Source organism: Stegodyphus dumicola, chromosome 2, assembly GCF_044657685.1.
Source record: "Stegodyphus dumicola isolate Sdum_Otavi_A_Nest chromosome 2, ASM4465768v1".
In the NCBI taxonomy this organism is placed as follows: domain Eukaryota; kingdom Metazoa; phylum Arthropoda; class Arachnida; order Araneae; family Eresidae; genus Stegodyphus; species Stegodyphus dumicola.
In genome coordinates this window covers 219,229,765-219,253,905 of record NC_140769.1, presented here as the reverse complement: position 1 = coordinate 219,253,905, position 24,141 = coordinate 219,229,765, and the positions used below count along the sequence as shown (strand labels likewise).

At 33.1% G+C, this 24,141-nt stretch overlaps 2 protein-coding genes across 3 annotated transcripts in view; both read left to right on the top strand.

Moving 5' to 3' along the window:
• LOC118203938 (uncharacterized) overlaps window positions 1-5,467 on the top strand; it is a 54,474-nt gene extending 49,007 nt beyond the window's left edge. For both annotated transcript variants that reach the window (XM_085811784.1, XM_085811785.1), the window contains exons 7-8: window positions 1,026-1,280; window positions 5,236-5,467. In XM_085811784.1, the coding sequence (XP_085667910.1) occupies window positions 1,026-1,280; window positions 5,236-5,376 (396 nt within the window). In that variant the 3' untranslated portion in view covers window positions 5,377-5,467. The remainder of the gene's footprint in view (window positions 1-1,025; window positions 1,281-5,235) is intronic.
• The window catches only part of LOC118201420 (uncharacterized), a 298,201-nt gene that overhangs the window by 257,569 nt on the left and 16,491 nt on the right, over window positions 1-24,141 (top strand). The window contains exon 49 of the mRNA XM_085810260.1: window positions 22,678-22,801. Within this exon, the coding sequence (XP_085666386.1) occupies window positions 22,678-22,801 (124 nt within the window). The remainder of the gene's footprint in view (window positions 1-22,677; window positions 22,802-24,141) is intronic.

Sequence of the window (24,141 nt, the reverse complement as noted above, 5' to 3'; positions counted from 1 at the left end):
GATTATCCGGCTTCCAGAAGTTGGATTTCCTCTCCCTAATTCAAATGAAATACTTCAAGACTATTCTGAGAGATCAAACACCCCTCCGCCGAGGAGTGATGTAAACACATTCCTGAGCTAGCCTCGCCAGAAAATCAACAAAATCGCCAGAAAATCGGGTACAACTGTAACACATGGAGGCGCTAAATGGTCAAACGTAAACACCCGCAAACGTACCCTCGTAGCACAATTACATATAAAAGAACTCTGCCAATGGCCCAACGTTTGACAAGAAAAAAAAAACAGGGACGATCATTGCCAGAGATAAGAAAAGAGTTTCTCACAAAATTCTTAGAATACGAATGTTTTTCCCTTTCAACAATTTTTCGAAAAATTAGTGTTAACACAAAGCACTGAATTAATTCTATTACATAATTTTCATCACAATTAAGCAAATACTAAATATTAAATATAGTACCTGACGTTTCAATTCAATCAAATACAAAACTGTTTTTCACTCACGTTTGCGAAGTAAGAAGTTGCCTTGACATTCGAAAGAGAAAGTGTTGATTTGCTTTTCAGAGAGTTAGTCTTAGGCTGCGTATATTCGCTAAATTTATCTGTCTTGTGTTGAGAGAATTTGATTTCGGAAATTGCAATTTTAAAAATGAGGTTGCTTGAGCTGTTTAAAAGTAGTGTCGATGAGTAAACACCCCTTTAGTTCGTAAGTTCATCTTTATTGTGTAACCCACAAGGAAGGGACAAATAGAGTTTGCTGAATTTTAACTCCGTGCTTGTGTAAGTTGACTGTAGTTGGAGAGATGATTCGCTGACTTCTTAGGAAGAAGTAACTGTTAGGATAGTACTATTAGGTGAACATATGTTTAAGAACATGTAAATATTATAGTTACACACTTACACTCGATAATCGGCAATTCATATATTAGTTTATAAACATCTAACTGCGAAGTCATTTGAAATCACTTTTAACCCCAAAAAACCTGTTGAATGATAGTTCTCTATGATTTCCTTCCATTTTTTTACAGAAACTCTGCGAATGGCTATCAAACAAAGGAAAAACCAAAGTTTTAGATTTCTTCGACAGAGTTCTAGATCAAGAAGAGGACAGGAAAAGAGCAATTTCTGACATCCATGAGCAAATCAAGGATTATTTTGATGAGATGGATATGAAACTGAAAGAGAAATTTCTCAGATTCGGAGAATGGGCCCGAGACATCATTGAAAAGGGACTTAGCAAAACCAAGGACAAGATTGAGAACCTTAAAAAAGTGGTCCGAGAAGTATGTAATAAATCATGTTTAATTACCTGTTATGTAATATATTACAGACATAGCCACACACCTTGGATCTTGGATCATATCTTTACCGTTGGCTTTAGCTACAAGGAGCTTTTACCAGTATATTATCCTTATACCATAGGTCATAAAGTTAAAAATTTAAGAGGTGTATTTAAAAATACACCGCGCCCGAAGGAGAGAACTCATAAAATAAGTTTTGCTAAATTGCATATCATGGGTGATTATATCAATGGCGGCGAGAGGCGAAATGAAAGTCTAAGCTTCTGGGTGAGTCTAGAAGAGCAGAAACACGTGAGCAGCGTCCGGCATTAAGATTGATCGAGGAGTCAGAGTTCGAAAAATGAAGTTTTTTGTAGCGTTTGGAAATAAATAAAGTTCGAACATAGTAAAAGCAACATCCATCTGTGAATTTAAGAGTCTTATGTCTTTTGAAACACTTGAAAATCATCTAAACTTGCGATATAATCATTAAATGAATAGGAAACTGTAAAAAGCGGCTAAAGTGTGTGTCGCCGATAGTTTATTGTTGCCACTCGGAAAAATGACCGAGGAAATTAACGTTTCTGCAGTTTTTAATTAATATCTCGGCCGATTAAAGTCGTACGAAGATGAGAATGGTATCGATGGATTTGGAGAATTTTTTGGAATCCGAGGATATGCGTCTCGAATTTCAACTCGGGGCCGTTCCGTAGATATTCGAGAAAAAAAAAATTTGGCACGTAGCCAAATCACTGTATTAGGGAAAACCCAAGAAAGAAAGTGGAAAATGTAGGGAACACGTAGGGGAAAATTAGTTTTTAATTAATATCCCGGCTAATTAAAGTCCCAAGAAGACGCGAATGGTCAAAATGGCGTGCCACGGACCTACGGAATCCAACGGTGTGCTTCGCTAAGCCCGGGAGACAGCCGTTTCGGAGGAGATAATGTTACTTCACCCCATATATATATATGCGGCTTAAGTGTCTGTTTGTCGCCGATAGTTTATTTGTTGCTTGCGTAACTGTACTACCCAATGGGGTGAAGTTGCCACAGCACAGGGTTGCCGTTTCATTTGAGACGTAGACAATATCCTGTAAAACTTGCCTTTGCTATGACTATCCATAAATTTCAGGGCCAAACGCTTAACCATGTTGGCATTTTTTTATCCGAGCCTGCATTTGGACACGGTCAACTTTATGTTGCCTGTTCAAGAGTTCGTGAAAGAACGGACGTAAAATTAAAAATAATTGATGGTCCTCTGCAAGGCGAGCTTGCGAATGATGGAAAGATCTACACAAGAAATGTTGTGTGCAAAGAGATCTTTGACATGTGAATTAACATTTCATTATTTAAATCGCCTTTATTGATTAAGCTAGCGGTGGTCTCTTAAGAAATGTACCGCCAGTGGTTTCCTTCATTGCACTCTACTTTAAGCAATTAAGCAAGTAGAAGAGGAAACCCCGTGGGACAATAAGCAAAGGGGCGTCCTCGCCGCCTGCCCTGGGTAATTCAGTTTAAATTAGCAGACACCTTTGCACAAATCATTTTAATTACAATTTATAATATCTAGAACAGCGGTCATTTCGTATGACCGCCAGGCTTTCTAGTGTGTATATATATATATAGAGAGAGAGAGAAAGAGAGTTAGAAAAACAGAGAGGCAGATAAGAGCCTAATTCACAAACACGTGAAAGAAATAATATAAAAACCAGTAAAATCCCAAAATTTCCCAATAAAAAACATCAACATATTTTTTTTCAAACCAGAAGAATTTTCGAAAAGACTAGAAATATAAAAATGCAAAAAATAGGAAGAGGAATCTAATCAAAATCTTATTCAACATTATCAAGAGGACGTAGATCAGATTCAACTGAATCCGAATCAGATTTTGAATAAATTTCTCTTCATTTATATTTCTGTTGTTTTCGAAAATTCCTCAGGTTTGAAAACAATTTTTTTACGTTTTTATTGTGAAATTTTGGGATTTTACTGGTTTTGATTTCATTTCTTTCATGTCTTTGGGAATTAAATTCTAAAGTTCTTATTTTTTTTTTTTTTTTTTTTTTTTTTTTAACTGATTGACTTTTCAGCAACATAAAGCATGCAAGGAAATATGAGCTTTACCTTTATTTCCGGAAGTAGTTAATATATTAACTGCAGTGGCGTCAGAATTCGATCGGAGCTTACTAATGATTTTAAACATGTCTATGGGGAAGAATAAAAGATCAGTTTTAATGACAATATATTTCCAATGTACATAAAAACATCATTATCAATTTAAATTTCTATTAAGTTTTCTCAAGCTGAGCCCAGTCTTTCGCCATCAAATTTTGCCCAGCGATCAAGTCCTTTGCTTTTATTTCTCCATACTGCCATATTTCGCTCGAGTATGTTAGCACTTTCGAGTAAGTTTCGAGAGTTAGGTGACAACAATAATAATCTAGGACATAATTTGATTGATTAACCGTTTAATGTAATTTAAAATCATCTGTATGCGATCTTCTAACAATCTGATGTCTTACTATTCATTGTAATGAGAAAAGTAAAATGATTTAATGTGATCGTTTTCTTTTATCGACTAGGTCTCGCAGATATATACTTCGTATTATAAACAAGCAATCATGTAAACAGCGTGAAATTTAATGTTCCCTGATAAACTTCAGCATACAGAAAGATTTGAATTTGCAACTTTCGAATAAAAACTTCTGAACTTAGCTGGATTTGAGTTCTTAATCATGTGTGTATTTAATATTGGAGTATTTGTATGCGGAATTTCTTAACGATCAAATATCGTCACGTAATTTTTACGCATTAAACGGTGAATTTGTATAGTAGCAACGCTACTATACAAAGACTGAAAACTATTAAATAGTATTCTATTTACATTAAATTAGCGAAATAAATTAATTAAATGAGTGAAACAAACTACATGAAATCATCTGCCAATAAAACTTGATTCTTTTTTTTAGGCCAAAGGGGCTTTGTTCCTGACGGACTATTGTTTCTCTTTTGGCATTTTGCGTTGATTCACTATAAGCGTTGTTTCACTTTTCAAATTGTTACCACCAAATATTATCGCCCTGGTTTATATTTAAAGAAATTAAGGAATGAAGAATATACATAAATGTATGCATGTTTCTCGCATCGTCTTTAAACAACGGTCCCTAAGAGCCTCCTGCGAATGTGGGTATCTGGAAGCCCAAATTTGAAATTTGGAATTTGTTTTATTATCGATTTCATATTTTGTAAAATTTTAACGAATTTTTGATTAACAAACTCGAGGATTTCAAAGCGAGCAATCGCAACGTTGTATAGAAAAAACATTTTTATCTCCAGCGCGTGAGTCTCTGTATCGTAAATTCTAAAGGATATGCTCATTTTAAAACGGGCCCACCAGCGGCCGAGCGGTAAAGACGCTGAACACTGGTAGTTCGGTCTGAGGTTCGAATCCCGCGAACGGGCAGGCTGCATGGGCGTTTTCGTGTTTTTCCCCACGTGTAACGTGTATACGAGCCAGTTTCCCTTAGAAAGTCCTCCACGAAAGGCATCCCTCCCTGTAGGCAGATAGCCCTCGTGTGCTTTGCCATAATTAAATACACCAACACCATTTTAAAACGATTTTGCGATATTGCTGTTGAACTGAATTTTATGGTTTAAGTGCGAAGAACGTAATATTTAATAAATAAATATAACACACAAAATGTTAAAAAAAAAAAACGCCCCTTTGGACGTAATTTAAAATCTGAACCATTTCTTTTCTTTTTTTTTTTTTTTTTCTTCTTTTTTTAATCTACAAGTAGGCAGGTAGAGATACATTTTTAAAAGTGAAATAGCTTGTATTTGTATTAAATTTAGGATGCTTTTTACAATGCTTTTAAATTTATTGTTTCCTTTTATTGTTATTAGTATTTTGTTGATAACAATTTATCAAATACTTAAAGTCTTTTATCTGTTTTAGCTGATGAACAAGTCCCGAGAAGTGAGCAAAGAAGTGGCAAAAGAGGCTTTGGATTTTCTCCACGATTATAAAGAAGAACTGGAATCTTTGTATGATGAAATGAGAGATAAAATTATTGAAAGACTACGCAACTTCGAATAAATTGTTCTAGAAAGGCGTTGAAACTTATCTGTTTTTGTGTTTTGAGATTACTTCTTTTCTCAAATTATCAATAAAATCAGTTGTAGGTCTATGACTAAGTAACATGATTTTTGAGAATACATTCCACTTGCTTTAATAGTTTTAAAATATTATACAATAAAAATGGGATAATCGGAGACTTGCTGATTCGGTGCAGTTGATTATTCGGCACCCTTAGGTCCGATGTGAGACACATGCGTCATTTAGAAGAAATCAAAAGTAACTACTTTCTTCGTCTAGCATTATTATGGTTGAATACGTAATAAAATTGTTTAAAAAAGCAAGATATATTGATAATCAATCCCATTATTAATCACTCTAAATGGCTAAACTCAATGCAAAATTTTCTTTTGAATAAGTCTTGCAGGGAACAGAACTCCTATACTCGGATGTGCATTGATCTTCATACATAATTACGATAATTACCAAAAACGAAGCTTTGTGCGATTACGAAGAATAAACAAGGAACTGTGTAAAAATTAATACAACATTAAAATGTATTAGTTAATAAAACTTTCTTTGGAACTTGGTTCGCTTTTAAAACTTTCGTCACCCCAGTGGATAACAGACAGACTTTAGCAATCTTGCTTTTAAGCAAGAAAAAAAAGGAGATGAGAACTTTGGCGAACGCCGTTTCCTCCAGTCGGTGAGGCTTGGTAAGTTAGAAGAACCAACTTCTATAAAGAGGACAACAAACTCAGATTTAATTTGTTGGCAAGATATCGCCTCTGACACCTGATTGCTCCTACGAGTACATACAAAACATGCCAAATTAAAACCAATTACAATTTATTTAACCACTGTTGGTGGGTTACAATTAAAATTTTAATTAAAATGACATTTTTTCATACTAAACAAAAATATAACAAGATGACGCTGTTTGCTGTGACATCTAAGATTTCAATTTATTATAATCAGTGCTTCAAATTCAAATAAAAACTGGTCATTTACACTATCAGGCATTGACTGATAGCATATCGATTAAGCTTTAGCCTTTCATGAAATCAGTAGGAATTTATTTTCAGCAAGACGCAAAGGCAAATGCTGAAACAGGCTACAATTAATATTACATTCGTACTTTTTTAGCTATTTCACATGCTATTGAATTTACAGAATTGTTTTGGTCTAAGCGAATATTGTGGCATAACATAAGAAGAACAGGATAGAGTTTATCTCAAATCTAAATGTTTATAGAACTATAATTACCGTACCTTCACTGCTGTGATTCCCACTATTTGCAAGAAAAATTATAGTGCTGAGCGTAGAAGTTGGATTATTTGGTCGAATGATTACAGAAGCAAGATTTTCCAGGGAAGTAGAAGCTTACTCATTCACGAGGTTGATATGAAAAAAAAATTCAAAAGCCTTTAAAGAAATCTAAATTGCACAGCAAAGTAGCAACAGCAACCTCCGTTTTTCGACCAAGCAATGCGACTGCTGAGTGTACTACTGTGATTTCGACTAAAATATTACAGTAACGATTTGATATAGCTTTAGTGAGTTCAGAGGAAACTTCAGCCTATACTTATTTATGTTAACTTTTATACTGAAATTCTTCATTTGATTAAAAACCACGTTTAAGAATTCCAGTCAACCCCTATCCCGTTCCTCTCTCATACTCGCCTTTTCCTCTTGATAACTAATGCTTTAGTAATGCGGACACTCTGCTTAAAACGCATCACTCTACAAACATCCAGATACCACATCGAAGATAAAATCACTCTACAAAAAAAAATTTTAAAACTAAATGTGAATCCGATTGGCTTTTATAAGTTTGTGTAACTTTTCGCCTAACTGTGCTCTTAACAAGAGTTTCGATTTCACATTTATCTCACATATTATGAATGAGTATATATATCTATATCTTGAACTGCCGCGCCGTTCATTGAAGAACACTGCGAGGAGGCAATTCTGAAAACCGCGCTGAAATTGCCTAAATAACTGACCGCACATCTGCTGAGTGTATGCAGCCAAAAAATAATGCTGAGGGCATGCAGTCTAACTGCACCTCAGGTGGAAAATTTATTAACCTAAGTCAACGGGACCTATTAGTTCTTCGTCAAAGCATATAAAGTAATACAATAATAGAGTAAGGAAGGAAAATTATGTACACTGCGCAAAAAAAAAGGGGGGGACAGTTTTATATCTCCCGTTCTACTCGGCCGACTGACGAAATTCAACTTTCGTTCTTCATGTCTCGAAAGAGCGACTTAGGATATGTACTAGATTTATATATAGCTTTAAATTATATAGCGTTTAATATAGGTATTTTGACACAAAATCGGACTTTTTCGGAAATAACATACCAATTTTTTCCCATATTTCGATTCTACGATTCAAATTACTACCAGGCCCACCAGCGGCCGAGCGGTAAAGTCGCTGAACACTGGTAGTTCGGTCCGAGGTTCGAATCCCGCGAACGGGCTGGCTGCATGGGCGTTTTCGTGGTTTTCCCCATGTGTAACGTGTATACGAGCCAGTTTCCCTTAGAAAGTCCTCCACGAAAGGCATCCCTCCCTTTAGGCAGATAGCCCTCGAGGCTTTGCAACAATCACACACACACAAATTACTACCAAGTTTTGTAAAAATCGCTCAAGCAGTTTTTAAAAAATTAGCTCTCAAAATTTAAGCTCCTCATTGTTAATTAAATTTGACATATATTTTTTAATATCTGTTTTCTTTGTTATACTTATTTGATTCTTCCTTTCACATTTCGAAATTCAGGTTCATTCCAAATAAAAATTCACCCATTTTTTATGATTTATTTTTAAAATTTGTATTTTTAAATAATGTTTTCAAAAAAAATTGAATTATAATCTATAAAATTTTTACCATCACTTTAAAGCAGACGTATTTCTGAGCATACTTGCAAAAAATTACAGTTTTTTATTCAAAATTTTCGAAGATATACGTGAATTTATATACTAGCGAGTTTTGAAATTTGGAATATTTGTTGAAAGCGATAAAACATCAAATGTGGCTTAGGCACTTTGCAAAAATTATTTGAAAGTAAGAACTATGTGACTTTTTTCCCGGTCACTTGATTGGATTGGATTATTCAATTATGGCAAAGCACACGAGGGCTATCTGCCTAAAGGGAGGAATGCCTTCGTGGAGAACATTCTAAGGGAAACTGTCTCGTATACACGTTATACATGGAAAAAACCACGAAACCGCCCATACAGCCAGCCCGTTCGCGGGATTCGAACCTCGGACCGAACTACCAGTATTCAGCGTCTTTACCGCTCGACCGCTGGTGGGCTTTTTTAGCTGTGAGTGTCCCGCCCCTTAAATTTTAAATTTCGTCTGAATAACCGCAGAAAATTAGATTTAAACTTTCTGTGATTTTTTGCTAATTGCACTAGCATAAAATTTGTTTTTATTCTTTTTCAGTGATACTTATGGGAAGTACTCGTGATTTAATCGCCCCGTATCTGCTTCATCCCATCTTCTTTGTCACTTTACTAAGACTTTGTTTAGAAACTTTATCCTCGGTTAAGTCTTGAAACAGGAAGATGAATATTGGTGGCATTTTTTGATGTGGCTTTCTTAGCCTGCTGTATAAACAGCTATATTCTCTTTTAGTCCTACGTGTCCCCGTACCCAGTTTATTCTAATGGAACGAATATCCATTTGCATATTTATTATTTCTTGAACAGTAAGAATGAGTAAAGATTTTTTTCCTATAACATGATGCCTTTGAAATGCTTTGGCTGTCTGTATATGTATAAATGCTCACATATTATGATAACTAGTTTTAAGAATATACTTTAGCCTGAGTTTCCTTTACAACTATTTATAGCTATTCCTTCAGAGCTATTGGCCTTACCTTGGTAAACTGTGCTTGAATCATTTGGTCTAAATTTGTTATATAGTAGAACTTATTTATTTTGGTAAGCTATAAATGCAGCTCCAAATTTCTATTGGATATTTAATCCATCTGCATCAATTTCATCCCCTTTTCTTTGGGGATATTCATATGTTGTGCAACTGGTACGGATTGAGCTAAATATTTTCCCAATTTTGGGACTTCCACTATAGAACTTGTTATATTAATTCATCTACGATGCATCCTTCTTGGAAACGAAAGAAACTAAGTAACTTTAATTCCTGTTATGCTATATCTAGCGGGAGTGTGCGAACTTGGAAATTGAAAAGCAATTGTTGTTGTAGTAGAAAACGCTTTAGTTATTTGCAGCAAATTTCCCTGAATTTGTAGAAAGCTATTTGTTGCCCTGCCAATGTAATGCCAATATATAAGGCAACCACATAATATTAATAATCTCTTAAGTGCTTTTAAACGCAATCATTTTCATATTTTTCTTTATGTCCATTTATGCATCATAAAATAATCTATTTAAATAATTTACAATTGCGTGTGTTCGATCTCGCACTTCCGAGGGGCGCGCAGTCTACGTTAACTTTTCATCAAGAATGAATTTTAGATGATTTAAGGTGTCATTATTTCGAATAGAGACATTTTTCCATTGTATAATCTTGGTAGAATTTTCACCAGTTGAGCCTTTAGGAAATATTATCATTTTTTTTTCAGTGCTGTTAAGACTAAGTATATTTGTCCCTCCATTTTTTACAGTCTCTATTGCTTTCTTCGCTTTTCTTCTTAAGTTTGTTCTATTCCCACTGCCAACAATAATGAAGAAATCATCAGCGTGTGCTTGAAGAGTGAAATCATTCCCTAAATGCAACTTTGATGCAGTCTTAGCCACAATATTCCACTAAATTCAGCCTAAGTTAGATCCTTCAGGTGCAACCTTGTGATAATTTTTGCAGATACTGACACCACTTCTTTCGGTTACAGGCGAAAACTTCGCAGCAAAATCATCGCGGACGAAAACTTCGAGGAGAAAACAATGCCAGGCGAAAACGTCATCGGACAAAATATTGTGGCGGAAAAGAAAGCAAGGAGAGAACATCGTCATCGAAAATAAAGCGGTTCAGAAGATGCAAATTCGCAGTTTAAAAACATCGCCGTCGAAAATCTTATGAATGAATATTTAAAGGAAATTTTAAAAGCGGAAGTGATCAGAAGGAGGTCATTTGATTAAATATATATTTTTTTTTTCGTCTGTAACATTTTATTAAGCTTTTACTTTTATATTTTATAAGATTTAATCTTTTATTGAATTATCTCAGAGTTATGCAAAAGCAAGTTGCATATAATAAGCAAAAATAATTCCCATTTTCATTGATAATTCCTCTCTGTTATCATCAACAATAAAAAGTACGTTATTGGAAAGGAAGGGCTGCAAAGGAAATCAGTTTTATCTCCTTTTACCTTGAGAATATCTAATTACACTTTCCTAATTCAGAAACAACCGTAGAAATTGCTTGCTAAATCTACGTATTTCTGTAGCATAAAAAGACGTATCAAGCCAATCCTCCCATTCACTTATTATTTTTTAATTACTAGTTTTGTTTCAATTGTGACGCTTATTAGTGTCTGGGATTCTTGTTTCGTTAGATAACGTACATGAATGCTTTTGCATGTTAATTATTTGCTTTAGTATTATTATAATTTTGCTTATTCTTTTAGTATACGAGGGCATTTCGAAAAGTAAAGATACAATGGCTCACATTTCTTTAAAAAAAAAACATTTATTTAGAAAACGTCAGTTACATCTTATTAACTGAATTATTTATTATTTTTCGACATAATCACTCCCGTTATCCAAACATTTGTTAATTCGGTGCACAAGCTTTTGTATCCCACAAGCATAGAAGGTTGCCGCCTGTTGGAAACCAGCGCGCACACAATTTCCTGTACCCTAGCTTGACAGTCAAAACTTCATAAAGAGTTGTCATTGACACTTCCGGTATGATCTGATGCAATTCTTTCAATTTGAGACGTCTATTCGCACGCATTGCTTCCTCTGTTCTCTGAAGAAAGGCATCAGAGATCACAGATGGCCGACCTGTTCTTTGTTCGTCATGAACCTTCAGAGAAATGATGACACCATTTCGTGACATTTTGTCGATTCATAATGTTCCCATAAACAGAAACAATTTCTTTGTGAACATCCGCTGGTCGCTGACCTTTTGCATGAAGAAAACTTATGACGGAGCGCACTTCGCATTTGGCAGGATTCTGAATCGCCAAATGCCATTTTAAACACGACCTACTCCAACCAGAATCAACGCTTAAATGCCGAACGACCACGAGGAGAAAGCTAACGGTTCAAGGTTAACACCTGTGTTGCCAACTTGCTCACCAGAACTTTTCTTTTCCTCTGGCGTACGGTGTATCTTTACTTTTCGAAATGCCCACGTATATCTGTAAGATTTACTTCTAACAGATAAAATAACATATATTAAATTACACTTCAATATACGAGTACATATGTTTAAATTAATTAAAACCCTTCAAGTGTTTTCCCATAACTGACTGATCTTTCCTTTCTCTGCCTTAAAAATAATACATATTCATCTTCTAGTGTATGGGGCAGCTTCATTCATTGATTAGTTGCTTCCAACTGTTTCTTTTCTAACAGTCGGTTAAATAACATTTGGAGACATTAGCATAATATTCACATTTGCATGAGAATAAGAAGAAAATGTTTTAAAATTATGTTCAGCAAAATACAGTTCTCAAAAATAACTAACGATTTTGAAAAGAAACAGTAGGACAACGGAAGATGAAAAATGTATGCATTTTGTCACAAATGCAGCTGAGTTTTGCTCTGGTAATATCATGTTTTAAATGTCCCACTGGGCAAGCAACCGCCCTGTTTTTGAAACTATTAATATAATCGCAATAGAAAGGACCTCATTGCCCGTTGAAGCACCAACTGAAAAAAAAAAATTGAATAACATAAATTCAGAATTTAGTCGTTAACTCAACAATGGTAGGAAAAGCGTACTTCATAATTACCTTTTAACTTGCACTAGTGTATGCGTAAATCTTTGCTGAGCTCAGCATTTTGGCTTCATACGCTTATAACTGTATTTGAATTTATATGCTTATGTACTTAATTGCAGCTCTTAATGTAGTATTTTCATTTCTTTATTACTGAAACATGTTGTAAATATTTATTATAATATGACATGTGCACTATTTTCCCTTCTTAGGACATGGATTTTAGCATAAATCTGTAACTATCAGGATTAGCACAATGCACTTTTTGCTTACGATTCATTCGTTAGAATTAGGTCCCTGTAAAACGGAAACATTATATTTGATATCGCCATTTTAAACTTTTAACATTCGACTTATGTTGCTTTTAAAATTTTTGTGATTTAGCTGTTGAATTGTATAATGGTATAACGGCGAAGAAAATGATGCATAGTAATAAAAGATACCATAAAAATAGGTTTGCAAGTGTGAATAAAACAGCAGACTGATAGACTGGAAACTCAGCGAGAGCATAAAATGTCTTAACAAATCCTTTTGAGTAACCGCTAAACTCTGCAACCATTCAGTTTTTTTTTTTTTTTTTTTTTTTTTTTTTTTTTTTTTTAATGTTTTCGCGCATTAGTTAACTATGTTTCTCAAAATCTCTTTCACGCGATTTGTATACTTTTTCCCTTACGTGGTAATCCTTGTAATACCTGATTGACATTATTTCCATTTTATAAAATTAATTCGCAGAAACTAATAACGTTCCTGCGGGAATTGTTTCTATAATTCAGATCTAAATTTCTAAAATGAGTGTTGAATGGTGTTGATTACACAAACTCCAGTCAAAGTTATATCTAACCTTCCCCATTGCATTTAAATGGATTTCTAAAGAATTTCCTCGTTAGTGATAGAAATATACTGAAATCTTCTTAAAATGACTATCAACAATCATAGACCGTTTCGGTCTTCTATGGATGTGGTCATCTTACACAAATGATGTTCGATAATATTTATTAAATTATCTAAAATATACTAGTCAGTGTCACAAGTATCATCTTTGGAAAGTAATTCTCCAAACCAGTTTCACGCTTTCGAAACACTGTCGTAGTGATACCTCTTTAAGATCTCTGACTGCTGAAAGTGACCAGTATGTACAGCACAAAACAGCACAAATAAACAATGATACCAAACAGCACTCTTTCGCGACAATCACTTCGACAGATGATCAAAATAATCTAGAACCGAGACTGGTAGTCTTAGAAAAGAATCACTTCATTGAAATCCATGCTGAAATTCTACGAGAAATCAGCGCTTCAATGTTGGTACTCGCGTGTTGAAAAATTAATCCTCTCTTTTCCTGAAGACAATTTACAACGAAAGAAATAAAACAACGCACGTTTGAAAAACACGTTTTAAACGGAAGTTTCTTCTTCAGCAATGCAAATGCTAAAATTAATTAATTAATTGAATCAAATCAGAATAACTCGGAATAAACAGAATGCCATTTGACTTGATTCACATATCTGACAATGGTTCAAATATTTTTCAGTAGCGGAAATTGGTTCACGAAGTTACGTAAAAATAAATGAGAAGCATAACAACATCTTGCAGCATTATCAGTTCCTTGAGAATCAGCAAGTGTCTTAGTAACAATGTTTGGGAACTAAAATCTGTATCAAGATAAATCTCATTCCTCTTTTGATTCTGGATTCTGATAAGGCTTTCCATTCAACCAACCCTTGATCTTTGCCGAAAGTATAAATATTTCGTTCCAGCTTAATCTGCCTGCACCTTGGGTTACAATTCGGCTGACCAGGTAAGTTAGCAAGAACTATACTGACCTAAAATTTAACAATGACTTAATATAAAAGCCATTATTTTTAATTTAGTCTCTATAAAAACGTAAACAACACTTTTTTTTAATTTTATTTATTTATTTTTTTATTTATTATTTTTTTAATTATTTCAATAACGGTATGATTTTTAACGTATAGAGCAGTATTTTACATGGTTTATTCCTGCGAAAATGCATTGTATTATTATAGCAAATAAAAATTCTTTGTGGCGAGGTAATTATGATTTCGTTTACACATCTTGAGGAAAATCAGGAGATATAAAAAATAATTACTTTGTAATCAATTAAGGCTACATTTGGATTAGATTCATGAATGCATAATACAAAGATTTCCTTAGGGAAAGAATGCGTATACGATGGAAAAAAAATTTTCCAAAAGTCGAATGGGAATATCCTGTCTAACTAGACCTTATAAATTCATTTACAGAATATTAAAATACCCCAGTTTTGAATGATTTTTATGAAACAAAACGGTTAATTAAAATACAAATATCATGTTTTAAGTATTTAGATTAGTAACCCTCATTGTTAACTATTAAGCTGTATCTTATCTTGCATGACAAAGAGCAACTCATAATTTTACTAAAAATTTAAAAATATTCCCTCTCTTCTTAAGCTTAAGCTTCATAATCTGTTGAATGTTTTTGGTTTAAGAGCAGACAATGCCCTTTTAAAAGTTCCGAAAGCACGGCAGACCATCGGTACCAATAAGACACTTTTCTGAAATGTTTGGAAATGATGCACGCTTTATACTTATCACACGTTTCTGTTTTTTCTTAGAAATGCAATCGTAGATGATGTTAAAAAGTGTGTACGTAGCTTAGTTCTAGCGGAGTTCGATCTCTTTTATATCATCGTATGCATAAAGAAAAGATTCCGTCTTTAAATATGAGAATTAAAATATTGTTTAATAATAATGCAATTTACTTTAACATTTCTATTGACGCATTTTAATCTTAGTTTTCTATTGCATGCAATACCAGCTATAATCGTAAATCTTTTTGTGAAACTTTCTTCAAACTCTTGAAAATTAAAGTTTCAAATTTTTATCTCCATTATTACGGTACTTAACTGACCACATTCTGTTACATTTATTCAAATATAGCTATGATTAATTCTATAGTCGTGAAAAAATTCCCATTTACACCCGAAAAAAAAATTACCATAAAGAATTTTACATCTGACCTTACGCTCTGCCGTATGTGTCGAAAAAATACGAAAAGAGACGATGAATATTGTATTTTTTTAAATTTAAATCGTTGTTTATTACTTTATTCACAGTAGGGATAGTCGTTTTAAAAGTTGATTATATTACATTTTAAATAGAAGTCTTCTTTTCTTACCATACATTTAATTTTTTATGTAATTTTTGAAGTACACTTCTTTATTAGATAACAATTTAGCTCCCGTTTCTTGTTGAAAAAGGTGATTTTTAATTACAATGTTATTTTAGTTTTCCATACCTAATTCTAAGATTTCTACAGTTCCTGCCGCTGAGTTGGAGCATTTTTCTTCGTAAATTATAAAAATATAGACTTCTAGGCAAAATTTGCTGAGCAGTTTTGAGCTTCAAAACATTTGACTGCGCCGACAATATTTTATTCTTCAACGTAAACGATACTGAAAATTAGTTTTTTAAAATTCAATTATTTTCCTAACAAAAATTTTTCAGAAAATGTGCGAACAATCTTTGTATAATATCATGACCTTGTTTTCCTTCTGTACATCATTTAAATATTTGTCTAAATACTACTACTATAAAAAAAAATTGTTGTTCTTCCATTTTTAGAGCTGCAACATGAAGTATCTCGTGCTGCTATTCCTCGTGGGATTTGCATCAGCATCTTACTATGATGGTAAGTGTTTTTTTATCATTTCTGACTGAGAAATGAAATTCCATTCCACATGCTAAATGTAATTTTGCACAAAATTATTTTTGTTTCGGTAAAAGTTCACAATAGGTTGCATAAAAAAAGTTGAGAAGACGGAGCTTAGTGACTGCATAAAAAAGTGGAACCGCATTTTATACGTTTACTTTATCATTTTCGTCAGAAAGTAACAATTCAGTTGATTATTACATTAAATAAACATAAAATTCTTTATTTTAAAATTATATTTTAAACATTTAAATTTGGTTTACTGAAAATAAGCATAATAAATTAGTTATTTTAAATTAATATTACAGAACAATTCAGTTCTGCCCTTTATTAAAGTGGTAAACGAAGTCGCAGTCTCCGATACTTGTATTTTATACAATTTCAATATATAAAAAAAACCATTATAATTAAAATAAGAAAAACATTTTAAATTTAAATTCACATCATGGAACACTTTAATTCCACAGTTCTCAGAACTAGAGTTGGATAGTGCACTTTGGAAATGATTTAAATAACAGATTCACTTTACTGAGCGAATGAACAATGATTACAGAAAACGAAGTAGTAATTCTTTTAAAGTACTAGGCCATTGTTAGAAGTGTGTCAGGAACAGAGATGTGCTATTTGTTCACGAATTAATTTACTTCACTGAGCGAGTGAATACCTGATTCACGCAAAAAGAGCTGAGCTCTTGTTGGAAGTGTGCCAGGAGAGTTTGATTCCCATTTTGTGGGGGAAAGGACTGTGTTTTTCTCCCATATTAAAAGTGAACTTAATTTTTTTCCTTTCCCAACTTTTCGAAGAACTTTTATTCTAGAATTTTATTGTTAGTTCTATGTAGAAAAGAGATTTTAGGGAATCTTAGAACTTCACTTGAAAAAAAATCAGTTCTGGGAATTACCGTTTGATTGAATCGATTTTTCCCATCCCACTGCTCATTCGATTCTTTACGCTCTTCCCTTCAAAATGGCTAACTGTTCCCGATCCCATTTCTCGTTCGATTCTTTCCGCTCTTCACTCCATCCTGGCTAACCGATCTCGGTTCATTCCTGACGTTTTCCGTGAAGGTTATTGTCAAGGTTCAGTGAATCGTAAAACAAACTGATTCAGTTCAGTGAGTGAACGGTTCTGATCCGAACTTATACAAGAATGTTTTGTCCATCTCTATTCGCAACTGACTTTATTACTATAGAATTTTACAATGCTCTTACTTCAAAATATTAAGTAGACAATTTTCGTTATTTTCAATCTTAAGCTTTAGCATTAACGGAAAAACGAAAAAATATTTTTTTAAGCAAATGAACATGACACAAGACTTAAATTTCCTTATTTCTTAAATTTCTAAAAAGATGTCATATTCCCTTTATGCATACTACTGCTCCATGCATCAATAACTGGAAAAATTTCAATATCTCACAATAAGTAAAATAAGATAAGAAAATAAAAATACAAATTTGGAATAAGACGCGCTTCGAGTGGAAAATATAGCATCAAATACAATTACTATAGCAAATACTATGTATTAAGACAATAAGGTAAAAGTTACTTATTTGGTACATGATGGCTATTTTCCCTACTCTTTCTAAAAAGATCGTTAAACTATCTATATTTTCGTAAATCGGTAAATATTACTAACATATCAAAAGAAAACAAACACACTTTAGTTATTTAAAATACAAATTTTAACTACCCTTTCGCTTTAACAGATAAAAAAATCCGAATTCAAACTTTTGTTCATACTCCAGGAAGCACAGATAGCAAACATTCTGATGACAGAATTCTTCGAACCAAAGAATTCTTCTTTCAATTTCAAGCAGTTACTCATACAAGTTTTAAATCATTCACTGAAATTTTTCAGTCTTTCGTAAATCGTAATAATGTTCTTTCGAGCGTTAAGTTAGCACACATAACTATACATGTATAACAAAAAAAATTCTCTGGCAGCAACATTATAAACCTAACATTTCGATGTAATTAAAATATAATTTAAAGTTCTTTCAAATATGAAACTTTAAGTATAAGCAGGAATCGTATAAATATTCTATAAGGTATTTCTCTCACTTTCCTAGCGTGCGAGAAGATGTTGTGCTCTGAGAGATGCTTTTCCTTGGCCTTGATTGCTTGTTCGATCTGCACTTTTAAGAATCCATTCTTTTTTCCGAGGTCATTATGTTGATTAATTCTCGTCATACATTAAGTCATTGAAGCTGTACTAATTGCTCATTAAAAGGGGTGATCCATGTGTGAATACTCAGGCATGTCCGCATCCTCAAGTATCCTAAAATAGGACATTGCAAGTAATTTGCCAATATGCTCAATACTATATTCTGAAAAAAGTAGAAGTTCATGAGATGATTGCTCTGCCGAGAGTCAGTGCTAAAAAATCGCAGCATTTCCAGAGCATTTAGGTGTTAAAAAATTCATAGTTACGAACTGCGCAGTCCTTTGGTTATCACTGTAAGCTTAAGAGCATTTGTGTTGATTGATCATGTTATAAGGTATTTTTCCTGCCTTCCTAGCGTGCCGTCGTGGTGTAGTGGTTCTGCACGCTAGGCCGGTATTCGAAAAGTCCATGGTTCGATTCCCGCGAAGGCATTTGCTAATTTATTATCTTGCCTGCTTCCAAAAAATATCCTAATGTCTCTACAGTCGCGTCCGAACTAAAAGGGTGTTGGATGAGGATTCTCCACATCCAGGATTTGGCGATTGGGTCCTCTAAAAACTCCAGTCGTCCTTTAAAAAGGGGAGTATATAAGGTATTTCTCCCACTTTCCTAGCGTGCCTTTGTGGTGTAGTAGTTCTGCACGCTGGACCGGTATTCCAGTGGTCCGTGGTTCGATTCCCGGTGAAGGAGGTTGCTATTTTTCATCTATCTTGCTCCAAAAAAAAAATCCTAATGTCTCTACAATTCCGTATTACATCAGTTAAAACATAGTTCTGACCTGTTTCTATAACGAGGCGTAGCCTACGTCACAGAAAGACGTGTTCAATCCTAAGACAATTAAGCAATGTCTACAACTTGTGAATCGCCTTGCAGTCTTCAGCCTTTATTTCTTACTCTATAACAGATTCTGATGTCTAGTGGGGTGGCGCGCAGAAAAGTAGTCCGCCTTCAATTCCCGTACCAAACATTTCGGAAGAAGCCGTGACCTCTTGCTCTTTGTCTGCTGAGTGTCCGCTTAAGCGACAATTTGGTGTCGCCAAACAAAGCAGAGTTCTAGCTTTATTTTGTCTTCCCATTCACTCCTTGTATGCACATTTAGTCAGAAAGCTCGTCTTGTCATATTATCGCTAAGGACGGGCCACTTCTTCGTGGGCTACCACCCTGCATAATTTCTTTCACCTACTTAGCTGGTAGCCAGCCTCTATATTTCTTGGCATATGTCATATGTCATATGTCATATGTCTGACAATAACTTGAACCAAACTTAATGCGGGGGCAAGTATTTTAATGACGTCGCGTTGAAACCTTTTCAGTAAACTTTTAACTTTTTCTTTGGAGGGTTCTTAACTCTCAACTGCATTATTGAATAAACAGTAGATTATTAAAGAAACTGTCTGTTCTCTGTAGCAAGCCTCAGTTACAGTCTTGGAATAATGAGAATAAATTAGAAGTAGGTTTTTCAAATTTCTTTCAAAATAAATAGGAAAGTTACTCTTTAAATAATTCAATACAGACTAGACTATAAATAAGCTAGGATCAATAAAAGTGGTGAAAAACACGAAGTAGATCAAAAGTTGAGCTACTATGTGTTAAATGTTTCAAGTTGGTATGCAAATGAAGTAGAAACAACGCAACGTTGAAAAACGAGAGAGGCCTCTGAAAATTTTAAATAATACATACAACAAAGATAATAAATAATTAAGAATAGATTTTAACGAATTTCTATGCATTCCTAACTTAAACTTCTTGCTTAATGTTCCAAGGAACTTAAGAATTACTCAAATATTCAATCTAATGTAAAGCTTTAATTGTTCAATTTAACATAAATTTCTAAACTTGCAAGGAACTCTTCTACACCTGACTACAAGTATAACTGCTGCATTAATACTTTATGCTACCCCACCAACAAAACAGTTCATCCATTTGGAAATTGTGCTTATTCGTCTAACTCTGCCAAATGAATTCCTAATTGCACATGAATCTATATTCATTCAAATGCCCCAAACATGTCTGTTAGGAGCCGTCTTTGTAAGAAATGGCAACGATAGTGAGGTCAGCTATGTGGTCAAAGGACTGTTCAGCTGTGTAACTGGCAAGGGGCTGTTAACTGTTAATTGGCAACGGCCAAGTGCTTTCAGGGGGTTAATGCATGTGTTATTCTTTAGATCAAAATGAAGCTATCTTCTTCAGGGTTCTCGAAAATTTCGCAACTGTTCGGTGTAGGTAGATATATATATATATATATTGCTAGAATACTGGTACCAACATTGTGATGGATATTTTATGAAATAAATAAAGATGATAAAAATCTAATTAACATTTACAAACACAATACACGCGATTATATATTTACAAATACAATTATACTGATAATCAGCTCAGAGCAGTTAAATCATACATACAATAAAGCGTTACTTTTATGTATAACGTTTCAAGGTATTAGAAGTAATAAGAAAATCAAAAAATTAAAGATAACTGGTTAGGAGCTTCTAATTAAACATAACTATTCTATTTTGTGAAAATTCTTACAAAGAGCTGCAAGTAATAGCAGAATAATGTGAAAACCATTTTGTGCTTATTCGTCTAAAATTTGTTTTACTTTCATTTCAAATACTCGGTATTCAGATAAAACAGATATAAAACTAGTGAAATATAATGAAGATAGTTTAATTTGATCCATGTATTTATTTCAGCCCTGGATGATGCTGCTGAGCAATTCTACCAGGATTTCATGGTGGGCATGGAAGAAGCTCCATCCCTCAAGGAGACCCTAGGACTTGATCACTACTATGCCGACGAGTGAGTTATGTTAAAAAAAAGTTCTGTTGTTTCTGTCTCTTTAATGCAGTGTGTCAACTATATAAAAATACACACATTTGCATAAAACTCTTTGATATATAGAAGGCCTAGTACTAGCTCGCTTTTGTTGCCGCCATCTGTTAGAGAGGTTGGGAAGTGCGGTGCCATGGGTGGTTCAATGAGCTTGAGAGATAAATAATTTTGGGAATCTAACTAAGGTCTACGAAGTCAAATATAGTTATGCGATGTAATAGTGATAGCGGCAACCTTGTTTCTGTTTCTTGGTGTGATTGCTAACTGGCCATTGAACCTCAGCATACATTTATAATTACATTTCTCTGATTTGAAACCCAGCTTTTCCATACCTGTTTCTAATCCTTTTAACATTTTTCATTGCTAAAAGTGTAATATTATCCTTACTTTATACTTGTTCTACAGAAAATAATGTTTCCAGTAAATTCGTTTAAGAGTACAGATAGAAAAAAAGCATAGTGAATCAAATGCTCACAAATAAAAATTTCGCTAAAATTTTATTGAATAAATAAAAATTCCGCAGATCAAATTTCTCTATGTAAAAAGCATTTAAGATCTCTTAATATAATTGAAAAAATTTTTAAAACATCTCCTAATTATATTTTTCATTTTCGTATAAATATTGCCTAGGTAGGCTTGAAAACCTTTATGCCCCTTTAAAAATTTAGCTATTTTTGATTAATGTGAAACATGTCTTGATAGACTTCGTGAAGGAAAGATCAACATTATCTATTATTTTTAATTTAAAAAGGAATCGCGTTGTAAGTAGTGTTATTTAGTCTAGTCAACTGGGAATTACACGATATTTAAAAACTGAAACATTATTGGATAGCTTTTTTAGAATAACTATTTGCATAAAATAGTGATTAATTATATTGGACAAATATATCTTTTAATCTTTAAATATAATATCAACAAAATGTCTCATGGTACAGTAAAAAAGAATTTCAAAGTATGCACACATTTGGCTTCAGTTTCGTTGGAGCTTATTCCAATGTTGAAAAAAATGTTGCTGTTACGGTGATGAATGCGTTCGCCAACCCCGAATTTAATTATCTACAAAATATTGCAGAAACATACGCAAAGACAAAATCAGTATTACACAAAATACGCAAAAAACAAACATAAAATTATAACATAAATGTACGAAATAAATGAAAACAATTATCAATAAAAACAATAAAACAATAAAAACAATCACTAAAATACAAGATAATGAAATTATATGCAAATAGCCACACATACTTACATAATTTTGCATCAAAATTTAACAAAATCATCTAAATTGCGAAGTAAAGGCCTAAACCTTTTGGGTTCTTGTAAGATTGTACTATAAAAAATAATTTTGATAAAAACCTAAGGCAAATTTTAAACCACTTCTCTCGGCTTGTAAAAGACTTCGTATTTATGGATGATAATATTATTATTTTTCGATGTTTAATCAGTTTTCATGAAGTTCATGAAAAGCTTCATTTATTAAGCTTTCCATATGCTAAGATTTTCTTATTTGATTATTTTATAACATCGCCAAATAATGAAACAATGGTTCCCATAAATTTCAATTTAGGATTATTAAATGCTTTGAATCAGCACTATCAGCATGTAAAATTACAGATCTAATTTCAGCTCAGTTTTGTAATAATATTTTGTACTGAAAGGTCTATAAATTTTCTTGTAGAACTGAAGATGAAATCAAAACTGAACTAGGTAGGAAACTAAAGGAATACCTGGAAGAGCTTTTGCAGAAGATCAAGGACGCTATAGATCATGGTAAAACTGTTAGGGAAGACCTTATGGATAAGGTAAGATAAAAATCGATTTTGTTTAATTTTCGCGGAAAATTTAATCTATTTTTCTTCTCTCTACGATAAGCATAATTTGAATTTCATTTCTTTATCATAAGCTTAATAAAATATGTAAAATTCTCAGCCAGGAGGAAATGCGGTCAGCCTTTTATTTACCTGTTAATTAAGTATTTAGTTTTAGTTTATGAATATAAAAAATACTTTCATTCAGTTTTGTATTAATCAAAATTTGGTATTCAGGTATTAATCAAAATTTGTACACTTTTTGTTGTTTAATTTATAAAACACGTTAAAAAATCATCTAAATATAGATAAATATATGCATTAATTTTTCGAGTTTAGGATAATCTAGCAATGGTGAAACGAGTGAATGGGGGGAAAAAAAGGACAAGAACCTCTGCTTTAAACACATAAAAGGTACTTGCAGTTTTTGAAGGAATGTTAATATACACCAAATTAGACTCTTCGATCTTCTTGTTACGTTTTTATTTTTACTCTAAATTTATTAACCAACCACCTTAATACCTCGATAGATTTCAATTTTCATTACTTAGCAACTGAATAAATTTTTCATTCACCATGTTTTATTATCACTTGATAACTAAATATTAGATGATTTAGGGAACTTAACTAAACAGCGTCTCGGATAACAAGAAAGAGAAACATTTCACTTATTTAAAGTTAACACTATAATTCATATAAAATTAAACCTTGCATCAAAATATTATTTAATTATTTTTCGATATGCAAATTTAATTAATTTCTCTTCTGTCTATCTTATAAAAATTACTCATGCATGTCTCTACTTTTTTAAGTAAATTTTTTGGAACTGAGCCACATTTTAAAATTCCTTTATTTCACTTGAATACTTGCTTTTAAACATAACCTGAAAACTTTATAAGAGCTCTAATTTGGGGTATTTCTGAGGCATTATTCAAATTTAGACACAAAATCAATTTCCTGCTAGTTCAACGTCTTTCGTATAATGCTGGTAATTACGCCCAGCAGAAACAGAACAGCTTCATTTTGATGATGATGTTTGATGGAGGAAATTAGCCTTTCTTAAGACATTTATTTAAATAACGGAATCTTTCACAGTTCCTTAGATGAAGCCTAGTTTAGAAACTATTCGTTTATCATCTCCTGACCTGCAATAACATTATTTATCTTACCAATTTCATTTCAGACTTTATCTTGAGGTGAACAGTCCGCTGAAATTAGAATTCTCGCCGCTGAAATTAGAATTGAATATAATTCTTCATTTATAATGAATTTCCGCCCACTTCTGAATGGAATCAATCAATTATCTGCTGATATTCGAACCACTTGACTGATAG